This window comes from Sardina pilchardus, chromosome 19 (assembly GCF_963854185.1).
Source record: "Sardina pilchardus chromosome 19, fSarPil1.1, whole genome shotgun sequence".
Lineage (NCBI taxonomy): Eukaryota > Metazoa > Chordata > Actinopteri > Clupeiformes > Clupeidae > Sardina > Sardina pilchardus.
Genome location: NC_085012.1, coordinates 2879149 through 2899703, shown reverse-complemented (window position 1 = coordinate 2899703; position 20555 = coordinate 2879149). Strand labels below are relative to the sequence as shown.

The 20555-nt window shown below is 47.9% G+C and overlaps 1 protein-coding gene across 1 annotated transcript in view; it reads right to left on the bottom strand.

Moving 5' to 3' along the window:
- Nucleotides 1–49: 49 nt before the first annotated feature.
- Nucleotides 50–20555, bottom strand: part of LOC134065865 (nebulin-like) — an 89417-nt gene continuing 68911 nt past the window's right edge. The window contains exons 47-62 of the mRNA XM_062520960.1: nt 18703–18807; nt 17540–17647; nt 15562–15672; nt 14880–14990; nt 13442–13552; nt 13122–13226; nt 11238–11342; nt 10479–10583; nt 9784–9876; nt 6414–6506; nt 5996–6100; nt 5373–5595; nt 4853–4945; nt 4107–4256; nt 2268–2365; nt 50–1732 (exon numbers count right to left, since the gene is read on the bottom strand). Of these exons, the coding sequence (XP_062376944.1) occupies nt 1556–1732; nt 2268–2365; nt 4107–4256; nt 4853–4945; nt 5373–5595; nt 5996–6100; nt 6414–6506; nt 9784–9876; nt 10479–10583; nt 11238–11342; nt 13122–13226; nt 13442–13552; nt 14880–14990; nt 15562–15672; nt 17540–17647; nt 18703–18807 (1893 nt within the window). The 3' untranslated portion in view covers nt 50–1555. The remainder of the gene's footprint in view (nt 1733–2267; nt 2366–4106; nt 4257–4852; nt 4946–5372; nt 5596–5995; nt 6101–6413; nt 6507–9783; nt 9877–10478; nt 10584–11237; nt 11343–13121; nt 13227–13441; nt 13553–14879; nt 14991–15561; nt 15673–17539; nt 17648–18702; nt 18808–20555) is intronic.

The following is a 20555-nucleotide window of genomic DNA, read 5'->3' as shown; positions in this document are numbered from 1 at the left end:
ATGAAAACTGAAGTTTCTACAACTAAGTAAAACATAATGGAGACAAACATTGAATGTTGACAAAGCAGTTTATTTGCCACACGTGTGAACCACCGCAATTAATAAAAACTCAGGTGCATTATCAAAAGAAATTATTGTCTGGTACAGTGCATCTGTTAACACAATCAAATCAACAAAGGAAAATGCTTTTATTTCCTTTTTGTACAAGAGAGTATTAGCCCAAAACAAGACTGATGTGCAGAAACTTGATTAAAACCATTAGATGAGCAACACACTATGGCTATTTTCATCTCCTCTATGTGTAATAATGTGGAATATTCTGGACAACGTCAATTCTTTCAGTTGAGTTGAGTGATGACATAAAGTCAACATCCGTGAATCTGTCCCAGAAACATGGATTTGAAGGGTGTTCTGTATGTGTATCTCATGGATTTGAAGGGTGTTCTGTTTATGTGTATAGATCTAAGTGACAACATGATCTATTGCTTATGTAACGGGCATATTTTGGACTGCCCGTATCACAGCCAGTGCTGCAATTATTTCTGCACCTGGACAACCTTGTGATTCAGCAGTACTAATATACACAAATATCTTCTCATGGTCTTCTTGTGCCGTTGGCCACAGAATGACGTCTTAAACAACCTGCTGGAACTTTGCTTTAGCATCGTTCCAAAACCACATCTGTAGGATATAAAGACTCAATGGCTACGCACGGATAGAGTTGGGCATCGCCTCTGAAAACGTACTAGAGATCCCAGTTAGTATTCTGTACATGCATATTGTATACAACCAGACAACACAGTCAAGGTCATTGAGACAGGAGATATTGTTCAGCATGTCTACAGCACTGAACTACAGTTGTAGAGCTGGCTTCCCAGTACTCCTAAGAACACATGTGTTAATAATAATGAAACAGGTTGTTGTTGCTGCAGACCACCCTACTGGAGAACCCAGAGCCTGCCACTCAATGGGTTTCCTTTTTTGTAAATTATAATAACCATATAATCATAATAATAACAATAATAAAAAATGTATTAGTGACAACACCTAAATGTGAAAGTTAACAAAAATAGACACAAAGGAATAATACAAGGCATGTCTGGCCTTCCAATAGAAGTCTTGGGGGCGGAGCTAATCTAATGAGCATCCTATGCATGTCCCTATCCTCTCTCTGCTGTCCCTACCTGAGCAGAACAAGACACACTGCGCCATAATCCGCTTCAGGATATTCATATGCTAGCAATAACATGGCATTAACATCCCCAGAAGCATAGAATCACAGTTTTCATAAAGCAAGATGTGTATTAATGTGTGGCACAGAAGGAGTTGAATACTTGTCCAGGTTATGCTCATAGAGGTCTAAACAGCGTAGCTAACATTATGGCTGCAGTGTGTCTCTCGGAACTAGAGCGACTCCACCCCTCGGCCTCCCAGGACTTCTATTGCGCCCACAGCTTGGGTGGGAGATGGGGTAGGGTTTGAGGGCGGGCGTTCTGTGGAATTATCCTCCCTTATCCCCCCCGCCCCCCCAAAAAACCCAACCAGATCCTGCCCTCTAGTTGAAGCACTCCACGTAGTTGGCGGGCAGCATGCCGGACTTGCCGGTCCTCTGGACGGTGCCGTACATCCAGCCCTCGTCGATGGGCTGCGCGTTGATGATGACGTCGCCATCGCGGAAAGACACCTCGTCATGGTCCTGGGCGGCATAGTCGTACAGAGCGCGATACACTCTCTGAAAAGTACAAATGATGGACAACAAAAGTTAGCATTCACAGCTGCATGCTACAGATAAAATCCCTATATCTGCTATATTTGTAGCTTCATGTGGACTTATGTCTGGACTTAAATACAACTGTAACTGTTTTAGAAACACTAACATCACTACAACAACTTACTCAACCTTTTTTAACACCAGTACTCATCCATAATGAAGCTGCACCACTACACATACTGAGTAAATTCAGTGGCCTGGATATGAAGCTGCAGCGCTACACAGTCACATAGTGAATACATTCAGTAGCCTGGATAGCTGGTGCTGAATATTCAGTGGCCTGGATAGCTGGTGCTGAATATATACACATATACACATAGTGAATACATTCAGTAGCCTGGATAGCTGGTGCTGAATATCCAGTAGCCTGGATAGCTGGTGCTGAATATTCAGTAGCCTGGATAGCTGGTGCTGAATGCTGCTGGTGCTGAATGCTGCTCCAGGACTGTGGGACTCACCATAGTGGCGGAGTGGGGGGTGGGACTGTGGGACTCACCATGGTGGCGGAGTGCGGGGGGGACTGGACCGACCTCACTGAGGACATGCTGCTCTGGTGCATGTAGTAGCCCTGCTGTCCTCCTGGGTGGTACGCACCTGGAATCACACGGACCAGCGGTCAGACATGGAGAGACGAGGCTGGACCGGACACACACACGCCGTGTGGTGGAGTTTAGTGAGTTTAGAGGGAGACCAGCACACACACACGCCGTGTGGTGGAGTTTAGTGAGTTTAGAGGGGGACCAGGACCCAGCAGTCTCAAACAAGGAAGAGGTGCTCTGGGCTCACATCAGCTCATCTCTGTGTGAGCGCAATCATTTAAAGGCACACGTAGCATGTAGTGCTCACACAGTTAAAGTGCAAGTGTGAAAGAAGCGTTGTGGGTCAGGAACCAAGGCAATAACAATGGTTAAAGATGGACAGCGCACATGAACACCTACAGAACAGGTTAAAGTAAACAGCTGTCCAGACGGGCTTTCTGTGAAGACAACGTTACTCAAGTGGCTAGTAGCCATGCAGTGCACATCTGAGAAAACAGCAGCTGAGTCCAGGGGTCCTTTAACTCAATGTGCACCGTTAGTGTGAGACATGGCACTCCCTAATGCTCCACATGGGCACTCCCTAATGCTCCACACGGGCACTCCCTAATGCTCCACATGGGCACTCCCTAATGCTCCACATGGGCACTCCCTAATGCTCCACATGGCACTCCCTAATGCTCCACATGGCACTCACTGGGAACGGCAGCAATGCTGAGGGAGACGGCACATCACAAGATTGTGAAGTATGTAAATACAGTAATCTCTGCATAGCTGACAGAGTGGGTGAGAAACACTCCAACATGCATACAGTATTAAACGTCCAGAGAGAGAGAGAGAGAGAGAGAGAGAGAGAGAGAGAGAGAGAGAGAGAGAGAGAGAGAGCAACACAGTTAATCGGTGGAGAAATGACGAGTAAGAGAGTTAATGTGACTGCGGACACTGTGGAATATGGTGGCAAACATTGGAGTACATAACCATTCCTGTAACCATACCAACAGGTGACTACAGCCTAATCCTTTAATTTCTCAATATTTTAATTGACTTCAGATATAAAATATAAGATTTACTATCTTTTTAATGAATGTATAATTTACTAAACCACTAGGTTCATCTGCAAGTCCCTCTATAAGAGTTACCCTGCGCTACATCGCAGCACTACCTCTGTTTCTCTATAAGAGTTACCCTGTGCTACGTAGCAGCTCTGTGAGAGTTCCCCTGTGCTACGTAGCAGCTCTGTGAGAGTTCCCCTGTGCTATGTAGCAGCTCTGTGAGAGTTACCCTGTGCTACATACAGTAGCAGCTCTATAAGAGTTCCCCTGTGCTATGTAGCAGCTCTGTGAGAGTTACCCTGTGCTACATAGCAGCTCTATAAGAGTTACCCTGTGCTAAATAGCAGCGCTGTGAGTGCTACCCTGCGCTACATTCAGTAGCAGCTCTATAAAAGTTACACTGTGCTACATAGCAGCTCTATGAGTGCTACCCTGTGCTTCATAGCAGCTCTGTGAGTGCTACCCTGTGCTATGTAGCAGCTCTGTGAGTGCTACCCTGTGCTATGTAGCAGCAATATAAGAGTTACCCTGTGCTACATAACAGTGGTGAGTGCTACCCTGTGCTGTATAGCAGCTCTGTGAGTGCTACCCTGTGCTACTTAGCAGCTCTGTGAGTGCTACTCTGTGCTACTTAGCAGCTCTGTGAGTGCTACCCTGTGCTACATACAGTAGCAGCTCTATAAGAGTTACCCTGTGCTGTATAGCAGTGATGAGTGCTACCCTGTGCTACGTAGCAGCGCTCACTACCTTTGTCCGGCTGGGACTGCATGACGGAGCTGCTGCTGCACACAGACACGCTGCGGTCCCACAGCTCAGAGCCCATGGAGCTGCACACGGACTGGGCCTGGGACGGCAGAGACTGCTGAGACTGCTGCCTGCTCAGACGACTGGCCCGCTCTGGTACCAGCACCACCCACCAGAGGGCAGCACCCGCACAGCAGACGCACAGAGGAGGAGGAGGAGGAGGAGGAGGAGGAGGAAGAGGAGGAGGAGTAAGGAGCCACAGGAGCAGGAGCCAGGCCAGGTGAAGGATGAAGGGGAAAAGAGGTTTAGGGGAACAGCATATTGGAAAGGAAGGAAAGTACATGAAAGAGGTGAAACTGACACACACAAATGTTTCTGATGACATATGATGACTGTATGACTTCATATCAGAGGTGGTCTGAAATAGGCAGCGCTGAGTGAGCGCACGTTTCTACTGTAGATATGAAATGACACATAAGCGCTCGTGTGAATGACTACAGTGAGGGAGATGAGTGAGCGCACGTTGCTACTGTAGATATGAAATGACACATAAGCGCTCATGTGAATGACTACAGTGAGGGAGATGAGTGAGCGCACGTTGCTACTGTAGATATGAAATGACACATAAGCGCTCATGTGAATGACTACAGTGAGGGAGATGAGTGAGCGCACGTTTCTACTGTAGATATGAAATGACACATAAGCGCTCATGTGAATGACTACAGTGAGGGAGATGAGCGGGAGGGTACCGGAGAGGCGGCGCAGGCTCTTAGACTGCATGTTATCCTCCACGGGGTCAAAATCAAAGATGGACCCCGGATCAGTGCGCCACACCTTCAGGTCTTCACATGGGGCCGGGAGCAGAGGGCAGGACAGGAACAGGGTGGAGTAAAGGAACAGGACATGAACAACAGGATGTGGACAGGACAGATGGACAAAGGAGCAGGACATGAACAACAGGATGTGGACAGGACAGATGGACAAAGGAGCAGGACATGAACAACAGGATGTGGACAGAACAGATGGACAAGCAGAGGAAAAGCAGGCTAGAGAGGGAGAGAGAGAGAAAGAAACAAACAAACAAAAAGAAAACAATATACTGTAGAAAAGATGCAACGAAAGAGAGACAGAAAACAAAAGAAAGAAAGAAAAGATACAAAAAAAGAGAGAGAGAGAGAAAGAAAGACAGAAAGAAAGAAAATATACAAAAAAAGAGAGCGAGAGAGGTCAGGAGGAGAAGACTAGCAATGGATGTAAAAGGACACTAACCTACGTTGATGCCCGGTCTACGGTCCATCTCTACCACCTGCGGGTGCACGCCTTTGTAGGCGGCCTCGCTCATCACCTGGTTGTTGTGGTGGTGTGGGTGGTGTGGGTGGTGCGGGTGGTGCCCGTGGCCGTGCCCGTGTTCCATGCCCATGCCCAGCTGCTCCTCCAGCCCAGGGGTGGTGCCCCGACCCCGCGCACGCTCAAAGTCCTCGTGGTACTTGGCCTGGGCAGGGCGAGGCGTGAACACAACATCAGCACACACGGGGAACACAGCTACATAGGGATGTTACACTACACTCAATTTATTGGGTCATCACACACACACACACACACACACACACACACACACACACACACACATGCACACACACAGACAGAACTCAGTGGGTGCTTTTGGTCAGTGAGCAATAAACTCCACACAGGACACGAGGCCAAAACCTTTATTAATGATAAGTGATTAGTACGCAAACACAACAAGTAGGTTATTGGCAGTAACAGGTGCTGCTCCATCCAGCAGCAGTGGCTAGTGGGGGGGGGGGGGTACCAGAGGCAACATGACCACTCAACGTGGGGTCAGTAGTGTTATATCCACGGCAACCGCATCACGATGACCGGCACGCTACCATGGAGATGTCATTTTGAGACTTGCGGACACGCCTCATTTCAGGAGTGTCCAGTTCTGAACAAGACCGGCCCTTCACCTCCTGCAGACCCTTCTGATACTTTATCTACAGAGACGAGGGAGAGAGGGGGGGAGAGAGAGAGAGAAAGAGGGAGAGAGGGGGGGGGAGAGAGAGAGAAGAGAGGTAAGACATGAATTATGCCTGTTGATCTGTACATGTCATATCTTGCGTTAAAAATGCCAAACCCCTCTGTCTGTCCAACTGAGCACATGCTATGATGATGTGTGTGCGTGTGTGTCCACTCCTCAGCACTAGGAGATGCGTGTGTGTGTATGTCTGTGTGTGTGTTCCCGTTGCGCTGATGATCCGGAGATGAGTGTGTGTGTGTGTGTGTGTGTGTGTGTGTGTGTCCACTTACCGAGCTGATGTTCTCTTGGTTCTGTTTGACCCGCTCCAGTTCTGGAGTTCTCCCAATGCTGGTGCCCTGCCCCGCCGGCGTCTTGTATTTCACCTGCCACACAAGATAGAGCAGCTCACACAACACACTAGTATATTTCACCTGCCACACAAGACAGAGCAGCTCACACAACACACTAGTATATTTCACCTGCCACACAAGATAGAGCAGCTCACACAACACACTAGTACACTTATATTTCACCTGCCACACAAGACAGAGCAGCTCACACAACACACTAGTACACTTATATTTCACCTGCCACACAAGACAGAGCAGCTCACACAACACACTAGTACACTTATATTTCACCTGCCACACAAGACAGAGCAGCTCACACAACACACTAGTATATTTCACCTGCCACACAGGATAAAGCAGCTCACACAACACACTAGTATATTTCACCTGCCACACAGGATAGAGCAGCTCACACAACACACTACTGAAGTATATTTCACCTGCCACACAAGACAGAGCAGCTCACACAACACACTAGTATATTTCACCTGCCACACAAGACAGAGCAGCTCACACAACACACTAGTATATTTCACCTGCCACACAAGATAGAGCAGCTCACACAACACACTAGTATATTTCACCTGCCACACAAGATAGAGCAGCTCACACAACACACTAGTACACTTATATTTCACCTGCCACACAAGACAGAGCAGCTCACACAACACACTAGTATATTTCACCTGCCACACAGGATAGAGCAGCTCACACAACACACTACTGAAGTATATTTCACCTGCCACACAAGATAGAGCAGCTCACACAACACACTAGTATATTTCACCTGCCACACAGGATAGAGCAGCTCACACAACACACTAGTATATTTCACCTGCCACACAGGATAGAGCAGCTCACACAACACACTAGTATATTTCACCTGCCACACAGGATAGAGCAGCTTACACAACACACTAGTATATTTCACCTGCCACACAGGATAGAGCAGCTCACACAACACACTAGTATATTTCACCTGCCACACAGGATAAAGCAGCTCACACAACACACTAGTATATTTCACCTGCCACACAGGATAAAGCAGCTCACACAACACACTAGTATATTTCACCTGCCACACAGGATAAAGCAGCTCACACAACACACTAGTACATTTCACCTGCCACACAAGATAAAGCAGCTCACACAACACACTAGTACATTTCACCTGCCACACAAGATAAAGCAGCTCTATGTGACCCATATCCCACTAGTATATTTCACCTGCCACACAAGACAGAGCAGCTCACACAACACACTAGTACACTGGGAACAGCTTCTGATATCTTACCTGTCAACATGAACTAAAACATCGCACTGGTATATAAGGCTTATTATGTAACCTGAGAGTGTTCAAACACACCACCGATTCAATGATGGGACGTTTGGACAAAGTGTCAGATAAGTTGACAGCAACAGAACAGCAACAGTAGGGGCACTGTATTATCAGTACTGTGCTTTACGTATCCAAAAGGCCACTGTATTATCAGGAGAATGCTCTATGTGTCCAAAAGGCCACTGTATTATCAGGAGAATGCTCTATGTATCCAAAAGGCCACTGTATTATCAGGAGAATGCTCTATGTATCCAAAAGGCCACTGTATTATCAGGAGAATGCTCTATGTGTCCAAACAGCCTTGGGATTCACTGCACAGCAATGTGAGGCAACAACATGTCAACACAAAATGCTGGAACTCAAAGAGCTCAAAGAGTATTGAGAACACACCGGTCCGGTCCATCACTAAAAGGTCCATCTCAGTATTGAGAACACACCGGTCCATCACTAAAAGGTCCATCTCAGTGTCCACCTCTGCCAGTGCGTCCCACGCCAGGGCATGCCATCAGTGTCCACCCCTGCCAGGGCTGGCCATCGCTGGCGTCTGGGTGGGCTGGCACGGCGGCCTGGTTCTGTCAGCCTGGCACCAGAACTCCTGGGCCCCCTGGAACTGGCACCAGAACTCCTGGGCCCCCTGCAGCAGGGGTGGACCGGGCCTGAGAGCCTGCTGCTCTCTCAATGGGCCATTGTCCCCCTCCGGGCTGCTATAGCCGCTAATGACTGCATCTGGACAATGGCCAAGGCTGGGGTGTGTGTGTGCGTGTGTGTGTTTGTGTGCGTGTGTGTGTGTGTGTGTGTGTGTGTGTGTGTGTGTGTGTGTGTGTGTGCATGTGTGAAAGTAGCCTCTGAGTGGGTGAGCTCAAGGACACACTGGTCAGCTCGTCTGATGGACAACCATGACTCTGATTTCAACAGAGCCTGAACGGGAGCAGCACTGCAGTGAATGAGTGGGGGTACAGTATGTGTGACAGAGTGAATGTGTGGGGATACAGTATGTGTGACAGAGTGAATGTGTGAATGTGTGGGGATATGGGTGAACGACTGAATGTGTGGGGATACAGTATGTGTGACAGAGTGAATGTGTGAATGTGTGGGGATATGGGTGAACGACTGAATGTGTGGGGATACAGTATGTGTGACAGAGTGAATGTGTGGGGATACAGTATGTATGACAGAGTGAATGTGTGAATGTGTGGGGATATGGGTGAACGACTGAATGTGTGGGGATACAGCATGTGTGACAGAGTGAATGTGTGAATGTGTGGGGATATGGGTGAACGACTGAATGTGTGGGGATACAGTATGGGTGACAGAGTGAATGTGTGGGGATACAGCATGTGTGACAGAGTGAATGGGTGAATGTGTGGGGATATGGGTGAACGAGTGAATTTGTGAATGCTGTGGGGATATGGGTGAACGAGTGAATGTGTGAATGTGTGGGGATATGGGTGAACAAGTGAATGAGTGGGGATATGGGTAAACAAGTGAATGTGTGGGGATATGGGTGAACGAGTGAATGTGTGGGGATATAGGTGAACATGAACTACAAAGCCTTTTTCATGGACAAATTCCTCCGAGCTATTTTAGTGATGAAGGATTCAAAGAGCTTGTGTGTGTGTGTGGATGAATTGTGCCTTCTGTCGTACCAGGTCGTAAACTATGTGAACATGTAAATAAAGCTGACTGAAAAAATTAGCTTTCTTTCAAAACCAAAATGACAAATGAACCTGAGGCATACCACTACATTAGCAATCCTAATTTGAAGACAAGACTGAATATTTCAGTAGAGAGGCAGACCGCTGCTATAGCAAGTCCAGGAGAGTTTGCACAGTGAGTTAAGCGTCAGGGCCTCATAGGCAGTAAGATATCAACACACTAGAATGTTCCGGAGCTGCTGAGGGTTCTCACTGAGCTCATAGTCAGAAGAATATCAACACATTAGAACGTTCCGGAGCTGCTGAGGGTTCTCACTGAGCTGATGTTCTCCTGGTTCCGGCGGACTCGTTCCATCTCTGGGGTCTCCTTCACTGCGGTTCCACTGCCAACACCATCCCGGTACTTCACCTGAAGAACCAAGCGAGTCCAACACGTACCACACCAGTCACACCACTTAGTTATGCCATAACATTTGGATGTGTGTATACTACTCTTTGATGCTAATTCACTTACATCTCAACACAGGGACAACTTAGACAGGATGTGACGTGCAGGAACGGGACAACTCAGACAGGATGTGATATATGGGAAAAGAGACAACTCAGACAGGATGTGATAAATGGGAAAAGAGACAACTCAGACAGGATGTGATATATGGGAAAAGAGACAACTCAGACAGGATGTGATATATGGGAAAAGAGACAACTCAGACAGGATGTGATATATGGGAAACGGGACAACTCAGACAGGATGTGATATATGGGAAACGGGACAACTGAGACAGGATGTGACATATGGGGAACGGGACAACTGAGACAGGATGTGACATATGGGGAACGGGACAACTGAGACAGGATGTGACATGTGGGAAAAGGCACAACTCAGATAGGATGTGACATGTGGGGACAGGCACAACTCAGACAGGATGTGACATGTGGGGAAAGGGACAGAATGTGTCTCTGTGATGGTCACAGAAAGTGGTGCTCCATGTGGGCGAAGCGAACACTCACGTCGCTGAAGTTCTTTGCGTTCTCTCTGGCCAGAACGATCTCCGGCGTGTCTGTGACAGACGACATCAGGCCCCTCATCAGCTTTGAGTCCCACGTGTACCTGAGCTGCTCACACACACACACACACACACACACACATACACACACACACACATACACACACACACACACACACACACACACACATACACGTGTACAGAGAGACACACACACACACACACATGTACAGAGACACAAGCACACACGTGTAAAGATACAGAGACACATACACTTACTGTACACACACACACACACACACACACACACACACAGACCCAGGTGAGGGGTGAGGGAGGGCCAATCAGTAATGCACTCAAACTGAACAGACAGTTGAGCTCCTGAAATGGCCTTAGGCACAGCAGGCAAATCCATCACCAGCAATCAATCTCATTGATCAAGTTGCAGACGGGGGAAACTTTTGCGTGCACTAAACCATTTCAATTTGGCCAACAAACGTCAGAATATAGTTAACATGGAATGGAAAATTACAGCTGATCTGGAGTGTTGGAGACATCGATCTGTCTGCACTGCAGCACTGCTGGGGTCAGATCAGGACACACACACACACACACACAAACAAACACACACACACACACACACACACACACACACACACGCACACACACACACACGCACACACACACACACGCACACACGCACACACGCACACACGCACACACACACACACACACACGCACAGATCAGGACACTGCCACTGACCGAGCTGATGTTCCGCTGGTTGGTCTTGACCCGCTCCATCTCCGGCGTGTCCGACAGCCCTCCGTACGACCCCTTCAGACGCTCCGCCTCGTCCTTGTACTTCTTCTGCACACACACACACAACGTGGACAGTGTGTTTTAAACAGCAGCAACACACAACGTGGACAGTGTGTTTTAAACAGCAGCAACACACAACGTGGACAGTGTGTTTTAAACAGCAGCAACACACAACGTGGACAGTGTGTTTTAAACAGCAGCAACACACAACGTGGACAGTGTGTTTTAAACAGCAGCAACACACAGCGTGGACAGTGTGTTTTAAACAGCAGCAACACACAACGTGGACAGTGTGTTTTAAACAGCAGCAACACACGTCTTCTGCACACAACATGGACAGTGTGTTTCAAATAGACGCAACACTCTTTTCTACACACAAGGTGGACAGTGTGTTTTAAACAGCAGCACATGTTTTGCTGGCGTGCTGTACTGTCCAGCTGTTTGCACGGGTCAATAAGCGTCTGGAGGGCTGGCTAGTGAGTACAGTGAGCACTGACCTGCAGATATCACACAACACACATCAGCACATGGTGCATCTGAACACATGATCACATGATCACATGAACACATGAACATATGATCACATGGTGCATCTGAACACATGAACACATGAACACATGAACACATGAACACATGATCACATGAACAAATGATCACATGGTACATCTGAACACATGAACACATGAACACATGAACACATGAACATATGATCACATGGTACATCTGAACACATGAACACATGATCACATGAACACATGAACATATGATCACATGGTGCATCTGAACACATGAACACATGATCACATGAACACATGAACATATGATCACATGGTGCATCTGAACACATGAACATATGATCACATGAACACATGAACATATCAGCACATGGTACATCTGAACACATGAACACATGAACACATGAACACATTCTGCATCTGAACACATGAACACATGATCACATGAACACATGGTGCATCTGAACACATGATCACATCAGCACATGGTGCATCTGAACACATGAACACATGAACACATTAACACATGGTGCATCTGAACACATGAACACCTGATCACATGAACACATGAACAAATGGTGCATCTGAACACATGAAGGGTTCAGATGCAAAAGCCTCTAAATCCGTCTGACCACTTTTCTTTTAAATGAGCATTTTGTATCAGGCTCCTATAGGGTTTCGCCTACAAATCAATATTTCAGACCAGGAAGAGAATGGTATTTAGTGAGTTTTGGAGCTAAATTATTGAAGTAATTTACACTATATGTGAAGAGCATTCACTCACCATCATTATCTCATTTTTGACAAAAAGTGGATTTAGAGGCTTTTGCATCTGAACTCTTCACATGATCACATGGTGCATCTGAACACATGAGCACATGAACACATGTTGCATCTGAACACATGATCACATGAACACATGGTGCATCTGAACACATGAGCACATGAACACATGGTGAATCTGATCACATGAACACATGATCACATGAACACATGAACACATGGTGAATCTGATCACATGATCACATGAACACATGGTGCATCTGAACACATGAGCACATGAACACATGGTGCACCTGAACACATGATCACATGAACACATGGTGCATCTGAACACATAATCACATGGTGCATCTGAACACATGAACACATGGTGCATCTGAACACATGAACACATGATCACATGATCACATGAACACATGGTGCATCTGAACACATGATCACATGGTGCATCTGAACATCTCTAGGTGCATCTCTAGGGCAGTGCTGAGTGTAGTTCAGTGAGTGTCCAGTAGGGGCAGTGTGCACTCACCTGGCTGTACACGTCCTTCAGGTAGGCAGCGTGCAGCAGCTCAGGTGTGTCAGTCAATGTGCCGTACGAGTGCTCTTTCAGCTGCTCCGTCTGCTTATAGTTCAGCTGAAACACACACACACACACACACACAGTCACACATATGCATGCACACACACACACAGTCACACATATGGACACACACACACACACACACACACACACACACAGTGTCACACATATACAGACACACACACAGTCACACACACACACACACATATATATAAATATGATATATATATATGAGAGGAGAGGGCAGAGTGAGAGGTTAGTCAGGTCACCTGGCTGGTGATCTCGGTGGCCTTCTTGGCTCTCTGGATGTCCAGAACATCGCTGCTGATATCCATGCCTTTGCCAATGATCTCCGTCTCAAGATCTTTGCGGTACTCTTTCTGCAGAGCAAGGATGGGATCAGAGCTGTGTGTGTGTGTGTGTGTGTGTGTGTGTGTGTGTGTGTGTGTGTGTGTGTGTGTGTGTGTGTGTGTGTGTGTGTTGATGAGATTATTGTTTGTTGTGTAAGGTGAAGTGGTTGTATTGTCTTCATATGTTCTTGACATCAGAGACGTCATGCATCAATACAACACAAGAGTGAGGGGACCAGTGGCTGAATCAGCTGAGGGTTTGTCAGAGCAACAGAGAGTGCTGTGTGTGTGTGTGTGTGTGTGTGTGTGTGTGTGTGTGTGTGTGTGTGTATTGTCTTCAGTTCTTATGCATCAATACAACACAACAGTGAGGGGACAAGTGGCTGAATCAGCTGAGGGTTGGTCAGAACAACAGAGCAGATCTACTGTAGCAGATGCAAGTCATGTCTGGTGCTGTAAACCTTCAGTGAGGCGTATGGACCATAGCAAACCCCAGAGAGAGGCCTTCAGTGAGGCGTATGGACCATAGCAAACCCCAGAGAGAGGTCTTCAGTGAGGCGTATGGACCAGAGCAAACCCCAAAGAGAGGCCTTCAGTGAGGCGTATGGACCATAGCCCAGAGAGGCGATCACAACACGCTACTCCATCAGGGATCATCACATGACAGAGTGACCACGGAGTAGCCCAGAGTGGGCCTGACGAACTGACCAGGGACCAGTGGGGGCTACAGGTACCTCGTTGAGGAGGCCCAGTGAGAGCTACAGGTACCTCGTTGAGGAGGCCCAGTGAGAGCTACAGGTACCTCGTTGAGGAGGCCCAGTGAGGGCTGCGGGGTACCTCGTTGAGGAGGCCCAGTGGGGGCTACAGGTACCTCGTTGAGGAGGCCCAGTGGGGGCTACAGGGTACCTCCTTGAGGAGGCCCAGTGGGGGCTACAGGGTACCTCGTTGAGGAGGCCCAGTGAGAGCTACAGGTACCTCGTTGAGGAGGCCCAGTGAGGGCTGCGGGGTACCTCGTTGAGGAGGCCCAGTGGGGGCTACAGGTACCTCGTTGAGGAGGCCCAGTGGGGGCTACAGGGTACCTCCTTGAGGAGGCCCAGTGGGGGCTACAGGGTACCTCGTTGAGGAGGCCCAGTGGGAGCTACCGGGTACCTCGTTGAGGAGGCCCAGTGAGGGCTACAGGGTACCTCCTTGAGGAGGCCCAGTGAGGGCTACAGGGTACCTCGTTGAGGAGGCCCAGTGAGGGCTACAGGTACCTCGTTGAGGAGGCCCAGTGAGGGCTACAGGGTACCTCGTTGAGGAGGCCCAGTGAGGGCTACAGGGTACCTCGTTGAGGAGGCCCAGTGAGGGCTACAGGTACCTCGTTGAGGATCTGTCCGGCATTCTTGGCCCGCAGCAGGTCTGGCGTGTCCTCTAGAGCCGACATCCCCTTCCCCTTCACCTCCAGCTCCAGGTCCTTCCTGTACTCTTTCTGCAGAGAGGGAGACAGCTGCTGACCGTCTGGGTTGGGTACAATTAAGGCACCGTGTTCATCCACTCCAGACACATTCAATATTAAATTAAGGCACCGTGTTCATTCACTCCAGATACATTCAATACTTCTGAGTTCACTTAACATGAGAATACTGCTAATCAGAGACTCCTTACCAGTCAAGCAATGAGAAGCAAATTGCCAGTGAGTTCATGATGTACAGTTCAGAAGTGAACTGTCTGTAGGGACAGTGGCCATGTTATAATAGTGCTACTGCAGGTGTGTGAGGACAGTGGCCATGTTATTAGCGTGCTACTGCAGGTGTGTGTAGGCCATGTTATTATAGTGCTACTGCAGGTGTGTGCAGGCCATGTTATCATAGTGCTATTGCAGGCGTGTGTGTGAGGACAGTGGCCATGTTACTGCAGCATGCTACTGCAGGTGTGTGTGAGGACAGTAGCCATGTTACTGCAGAATGCTACTGCAGGTGTGTGTAGAGACGGTGGCCATGTTATGGTGTGTGTGAGGACAGTGGCCATGTTATAACAGCATGCTACTGCAGGTGTCTTACGTCGCTGATGAGGCTGGTGGCGTTGCGGGCGGTGATGTAGGCGGGGGTCAGGTCTACGTCCACCAGGGCCTTCCCGCGGACCGTGTCCTCGTACTCCTTACGGTACTCCCTCTGAGGACGGACAGCAGATGTTCCAGATGTGCACACATAACACACATCCTCCAGTACACAGCCACACATAACACACATCCACACATAACACATCCACACATAACACACATCCTCCAGTACACATTCACACATAACACACATCCACATATAACACACATCCTCTAACACACAAAACACACATCCTCCAGCACACATCCACACACATCACACATCCACACATAACACATCCACACATAACACACATCCTCCAGTACACATTCACACATAACACACATCCACATATAACACACATCCTCTAACACACATCCACATAACACCCATCAGTACCGACCACACATAACACACATCCTCCAGTACACATCCACACATAACACACATCCTCCAGAACTCATCCACACATCCACACATCCTCCAGCACACATCCACACACATCCTCCAGCACACATCCACACATAACACCAATCAGTACCGACCACACATAACACACATCCTCCAGTACACATCCACACATAACACACATCCACACATAACACACATCCTCCAGAACTCATCCACACATCCACACATCCTCCAGCACACATCCACACACATCCTCCAGCACACATAACACCAATCAGTACCGACCACACATAACACACATCCTCCAGTACACATCCACACATAACACACATCCTCCAGAACTCATCCACACATCCACACATCCTCCAGCACACATCCACACATCCTCCAGCACACATCCACACATAACACCAATCAGTACCGACCACACATAACACACATCTTCCAGTACACATCCACACATAACACATATCTTCCAGTACACATCCACACACATCCTCCAGTACACATCCACACATCCACACATAACACACATCCTCCAGTACACATCCACTCATAACACATATCCACATAACACACATCCTCCAGTACATATCCACACATAGCACACATCCTCCAGTACACATCTCCACATAACACACATAACACACATCCTCCAGTACACATCCCATATGCAAAGCGCAGAGGGTGAACCAAGTAAACATGACTGATCTGGAGTCAGTGCAAGAACACACATGAATAGAGATATAATACACACACACACACACACACACACACACACACACACACACACACACACACACACACACTCAGCTCCACGACTAATGTGGCTATCAGAGAGGGGCCCGTGTGTGTGTGTTTCCATTGAGGGGATCTCAGGGCTGTGTTGGCTGTGTGTGTGTGTGTGTGTGTGTGTGTGTGTGTGTGTGTGTGTGTGTGTGTGTGTGTGTGTGTGTGTGTGTGTGTGTGTGTGTGTGTGTGTGTGTGTGGAGAGGGTCAGCAGCATCAGCGGCAATGTGCTGTACAAACGCCCACCTGAGCACACTCAAGGCATCCATGTTGATGTAGCAGCAGTGTTAGTGCGTGTTGTACTGCATTTATACAAGTGAGAAGAGGAGCTTCATCCATGTTGATGCATTACTGCATTTATAGAAGTGAGGAGAGGAGCTTCAGCAACACACCACACACACCACACACACTAACACTGCTGCTGTGTTCACACAACACACACTAACACCACACACACTAACACTGCTGCTGTGTTCACACCACACACACTAACACCACACACACTAACACTGCTGCTGTGTTCACACCACACACACTAACACCACACACACTAACACTGCTGCTGTGTTCACACCACACACACTAACACCACACACACTAACACTGCTGCTGTGTCAACACCACACACACTAACACTGCTGCTGTGTCCACACCACACACACTAACACCACACACACCAACACTGCTCTGTCCAAATGTGCTGTGTGTTGTTATATAATCACATCATAATGTGGCATACCTCGCTTTGCATTTTCTGCGCTTCCTTGGACACTTTGTAGGACTGCGTGTCCACAAACTCCATCAGGGACTTGCCTCTGGACTTCTCATAGTCCTGCTTGTACTTCACCTGAATGGCCACAGAGGAGGGGAACACACACGCCTCTTGAAAATGCATGTCATGGCAATCAAACCAACTACTGTATAGCATTTACTGGAACGCTTTCTACAAGACTACAAGTGCATTGCAAATGTCTCAAAAGTAGCAAATGATGCGGTCGTAAACTCCTCAGTAATAGCGGGTCAGTTCAGCACAGTATGCATGCGATATGTAAACACAGCAGAGCTGAACATATCACTGCTGTTGCCAAGGAGATCTGCTCCAGACTGACCTCCTGGTGCTCTGGAGAGATGTGTGTGTGACTGACCTGGCTGTGTAGTGTGTGTGTGTGTGTGTGTGTGTGTGTGTGTGTGTGACTGACCTGGCTGTGTAGCATGTGTGTGTGTGTGTGTGTGTGTGTGTGTGTGTGTGTGTGTGACTGACTGACCTGGCTGTGTAGTGTGTCTGAGTCTGTGTGTGTGTGTGTAGTGTGTGTGTGTGTGTGTGTGTGTGTGTGTGTGTGTGTGTGTGACTGACCTGGCTGTGTAGTGTGTGTAGTGTGTGTGTGTGTGTGTGTAGTGTGTGTGTGTGTGTGTGTGTATGTGTGTGTGTGTGTGACTGACTGACCTGGCTGTGTAGTGTGTGTGTGTGTGTGTGTGTGTGTGTGTGTGTGTGTGTGTGTGTGTGTGTGTGTGTGACTGACCTGGCTGTGTAGCATGTGTGTGTGTGTGTGTGTGTGTGTGTGTGTGTGTGTGTATGTGTGTAGTGTGTGTGTGTGTGTGTGACTGACTGACCTGGCTGTGTAGTGTGTCTGAGTCTGTGTGTGTGTGTGTAGTGTGTGTGTGTGTGTGTGTGTGTGTGTGACTGACCTGGCTGTGTAGTGTGTGTAGTGTGTGTGTGTGTGTAGTGTGTGTGTGTGTGTGTGTATGTGTGTGTGTGTGTGTGACTGACGTGGCTGTGTAGCGTGTGTCTGTGTGTGTGTGTGTGTGACTGACGTGGCTGTGTAGCGTGTGTCTGTGTGTGTGTGTGTGTGTGACTGACGTGGCTGTGTAGCGTGTGTGTGTGTGTGTGTGTGTGTGACTGACATGGCTGTGCAGCACGGCGTTGTCCTTGTGGTGGAGCTGTTCGGCTGTGTCCAGAGCGATGTGGTAGTGGCCCTTGGACTGCTCGTACTTCTTCCTATACTCCACCTGAACACAGCCAATACACACACAACACACTTAGTACACAACACACCCACACACTTAGTACACAACACACCCACACACTTAGTACGCAACACACACTGCTCATACTTCCTCCTGTACTCTACCTGAACACGGCCACACCAATACACAACACACACACACACACACACTTTATACACAACACACACACACACACACACACTCACACACACTTAGTACACACACACTTAGTACACAACACACACTGCTCATACTTCCTCCTGTACTCTACCTGAACACGGCCACACCAATACACAACACACACACACACACACACTTTATACACAACACACACACACACACACACACTCACACACACTTAGTACACACACACTTAGTACACAACACACACTGCTCATACTTCCTCCTGTACTCTACCTGAACACGGCCACACCAATACACAACACACACACACACACACACTTTATACACAACACACACACACACACACACACACACACACACACACACACACACACTTAGTACACACACACTTAGTACACAACAAACACTGCTCGTACTTCTTCCTGTACTCTACCTGAACACGGCCACACCAATACACAACACACACACACACACACACTTTATACACAACACACACACACACACACACACACACACACACACACTTAGTACACAACACACACTGCTCGTACTTCTTCCTGTACTCTACCTGAACACAGCCTCAGAACATGAGGTGTCATAGATAAGTGACACAAGCATACTCAGAACACAACACATACTCAATACACAACACATACACACTCAGTACTCGCTAGATACACAACACATACTCATATTGAGTATGTGGGAGTATTGAATGAGTATGTAGGCGTATTGGAGGAGTATTGAGTATGGGGGAGTAAGGAGGAGAATCGAGGAGAATGGGGAAGTATTGAGTATGGGGTAATATGGAGGAGTATGGAGTACGATGGAGTAGTAATGAGTATGGAGAAGTAGGAGGAGTATGGAGAATATTGAGTATGGAGGAGTAATGAGTATGGAGCATATTGAGTATGTAGGAGTACGGAGGAGTATTGAGGAGTATGGAGGAGTATGGAGGAGTATTGAGTATGGAGGAGTATGGAGGAGTATAGAGGAGTATTGAGAATGGAGGAGTATGGAGGAGTATTGAGAATGGAGGAGAATGGAGGAGTATTGAGTATGGAGGAGTATGGAGGAGTATTGAGAATGGAGGAGTATTGAGGAGTATTGAGTATGGAGGAGTATAGAGGAGTATTGAGAATGGAGGAGTATGGAGGAGTATGGAGGAGTATTGAGAATGGAGGAGAATGGAGGAGTATGGAGGAGTATTGAGAATGGAGGAGTATAGAGGAATATTGAGAATAGAGGAGTATGGAGGAGTATGGAGGAGTATAGAGGAGTATGGAGGAGTGTAGAGGAGTATAGAGAATGGAGGAGTATGGAGGAGTATTGAGAATGGAGGAGTAGGGAGGAGTATTGAGAATGGAGGAGTATGGAGGAGTATGGAGGAGTATAGAGGAGTATTGAGAATGGAGGAGTATGGAGGAGTATAGAGAATGGAGGAGTATGGAGGAGTATTGAGGAGTATAGAGGAGTATTGAGAATGGAAGAGTATGGAGGAGTATAGAGGAGTATGAAGGAGTGTAGAGGAGTATGGAGGAGTATAGAGGAGTATGGAGGAGTATGAAGGAGTAAAGAGGAGTATAGAGGAGTATAGAGGAGTATGA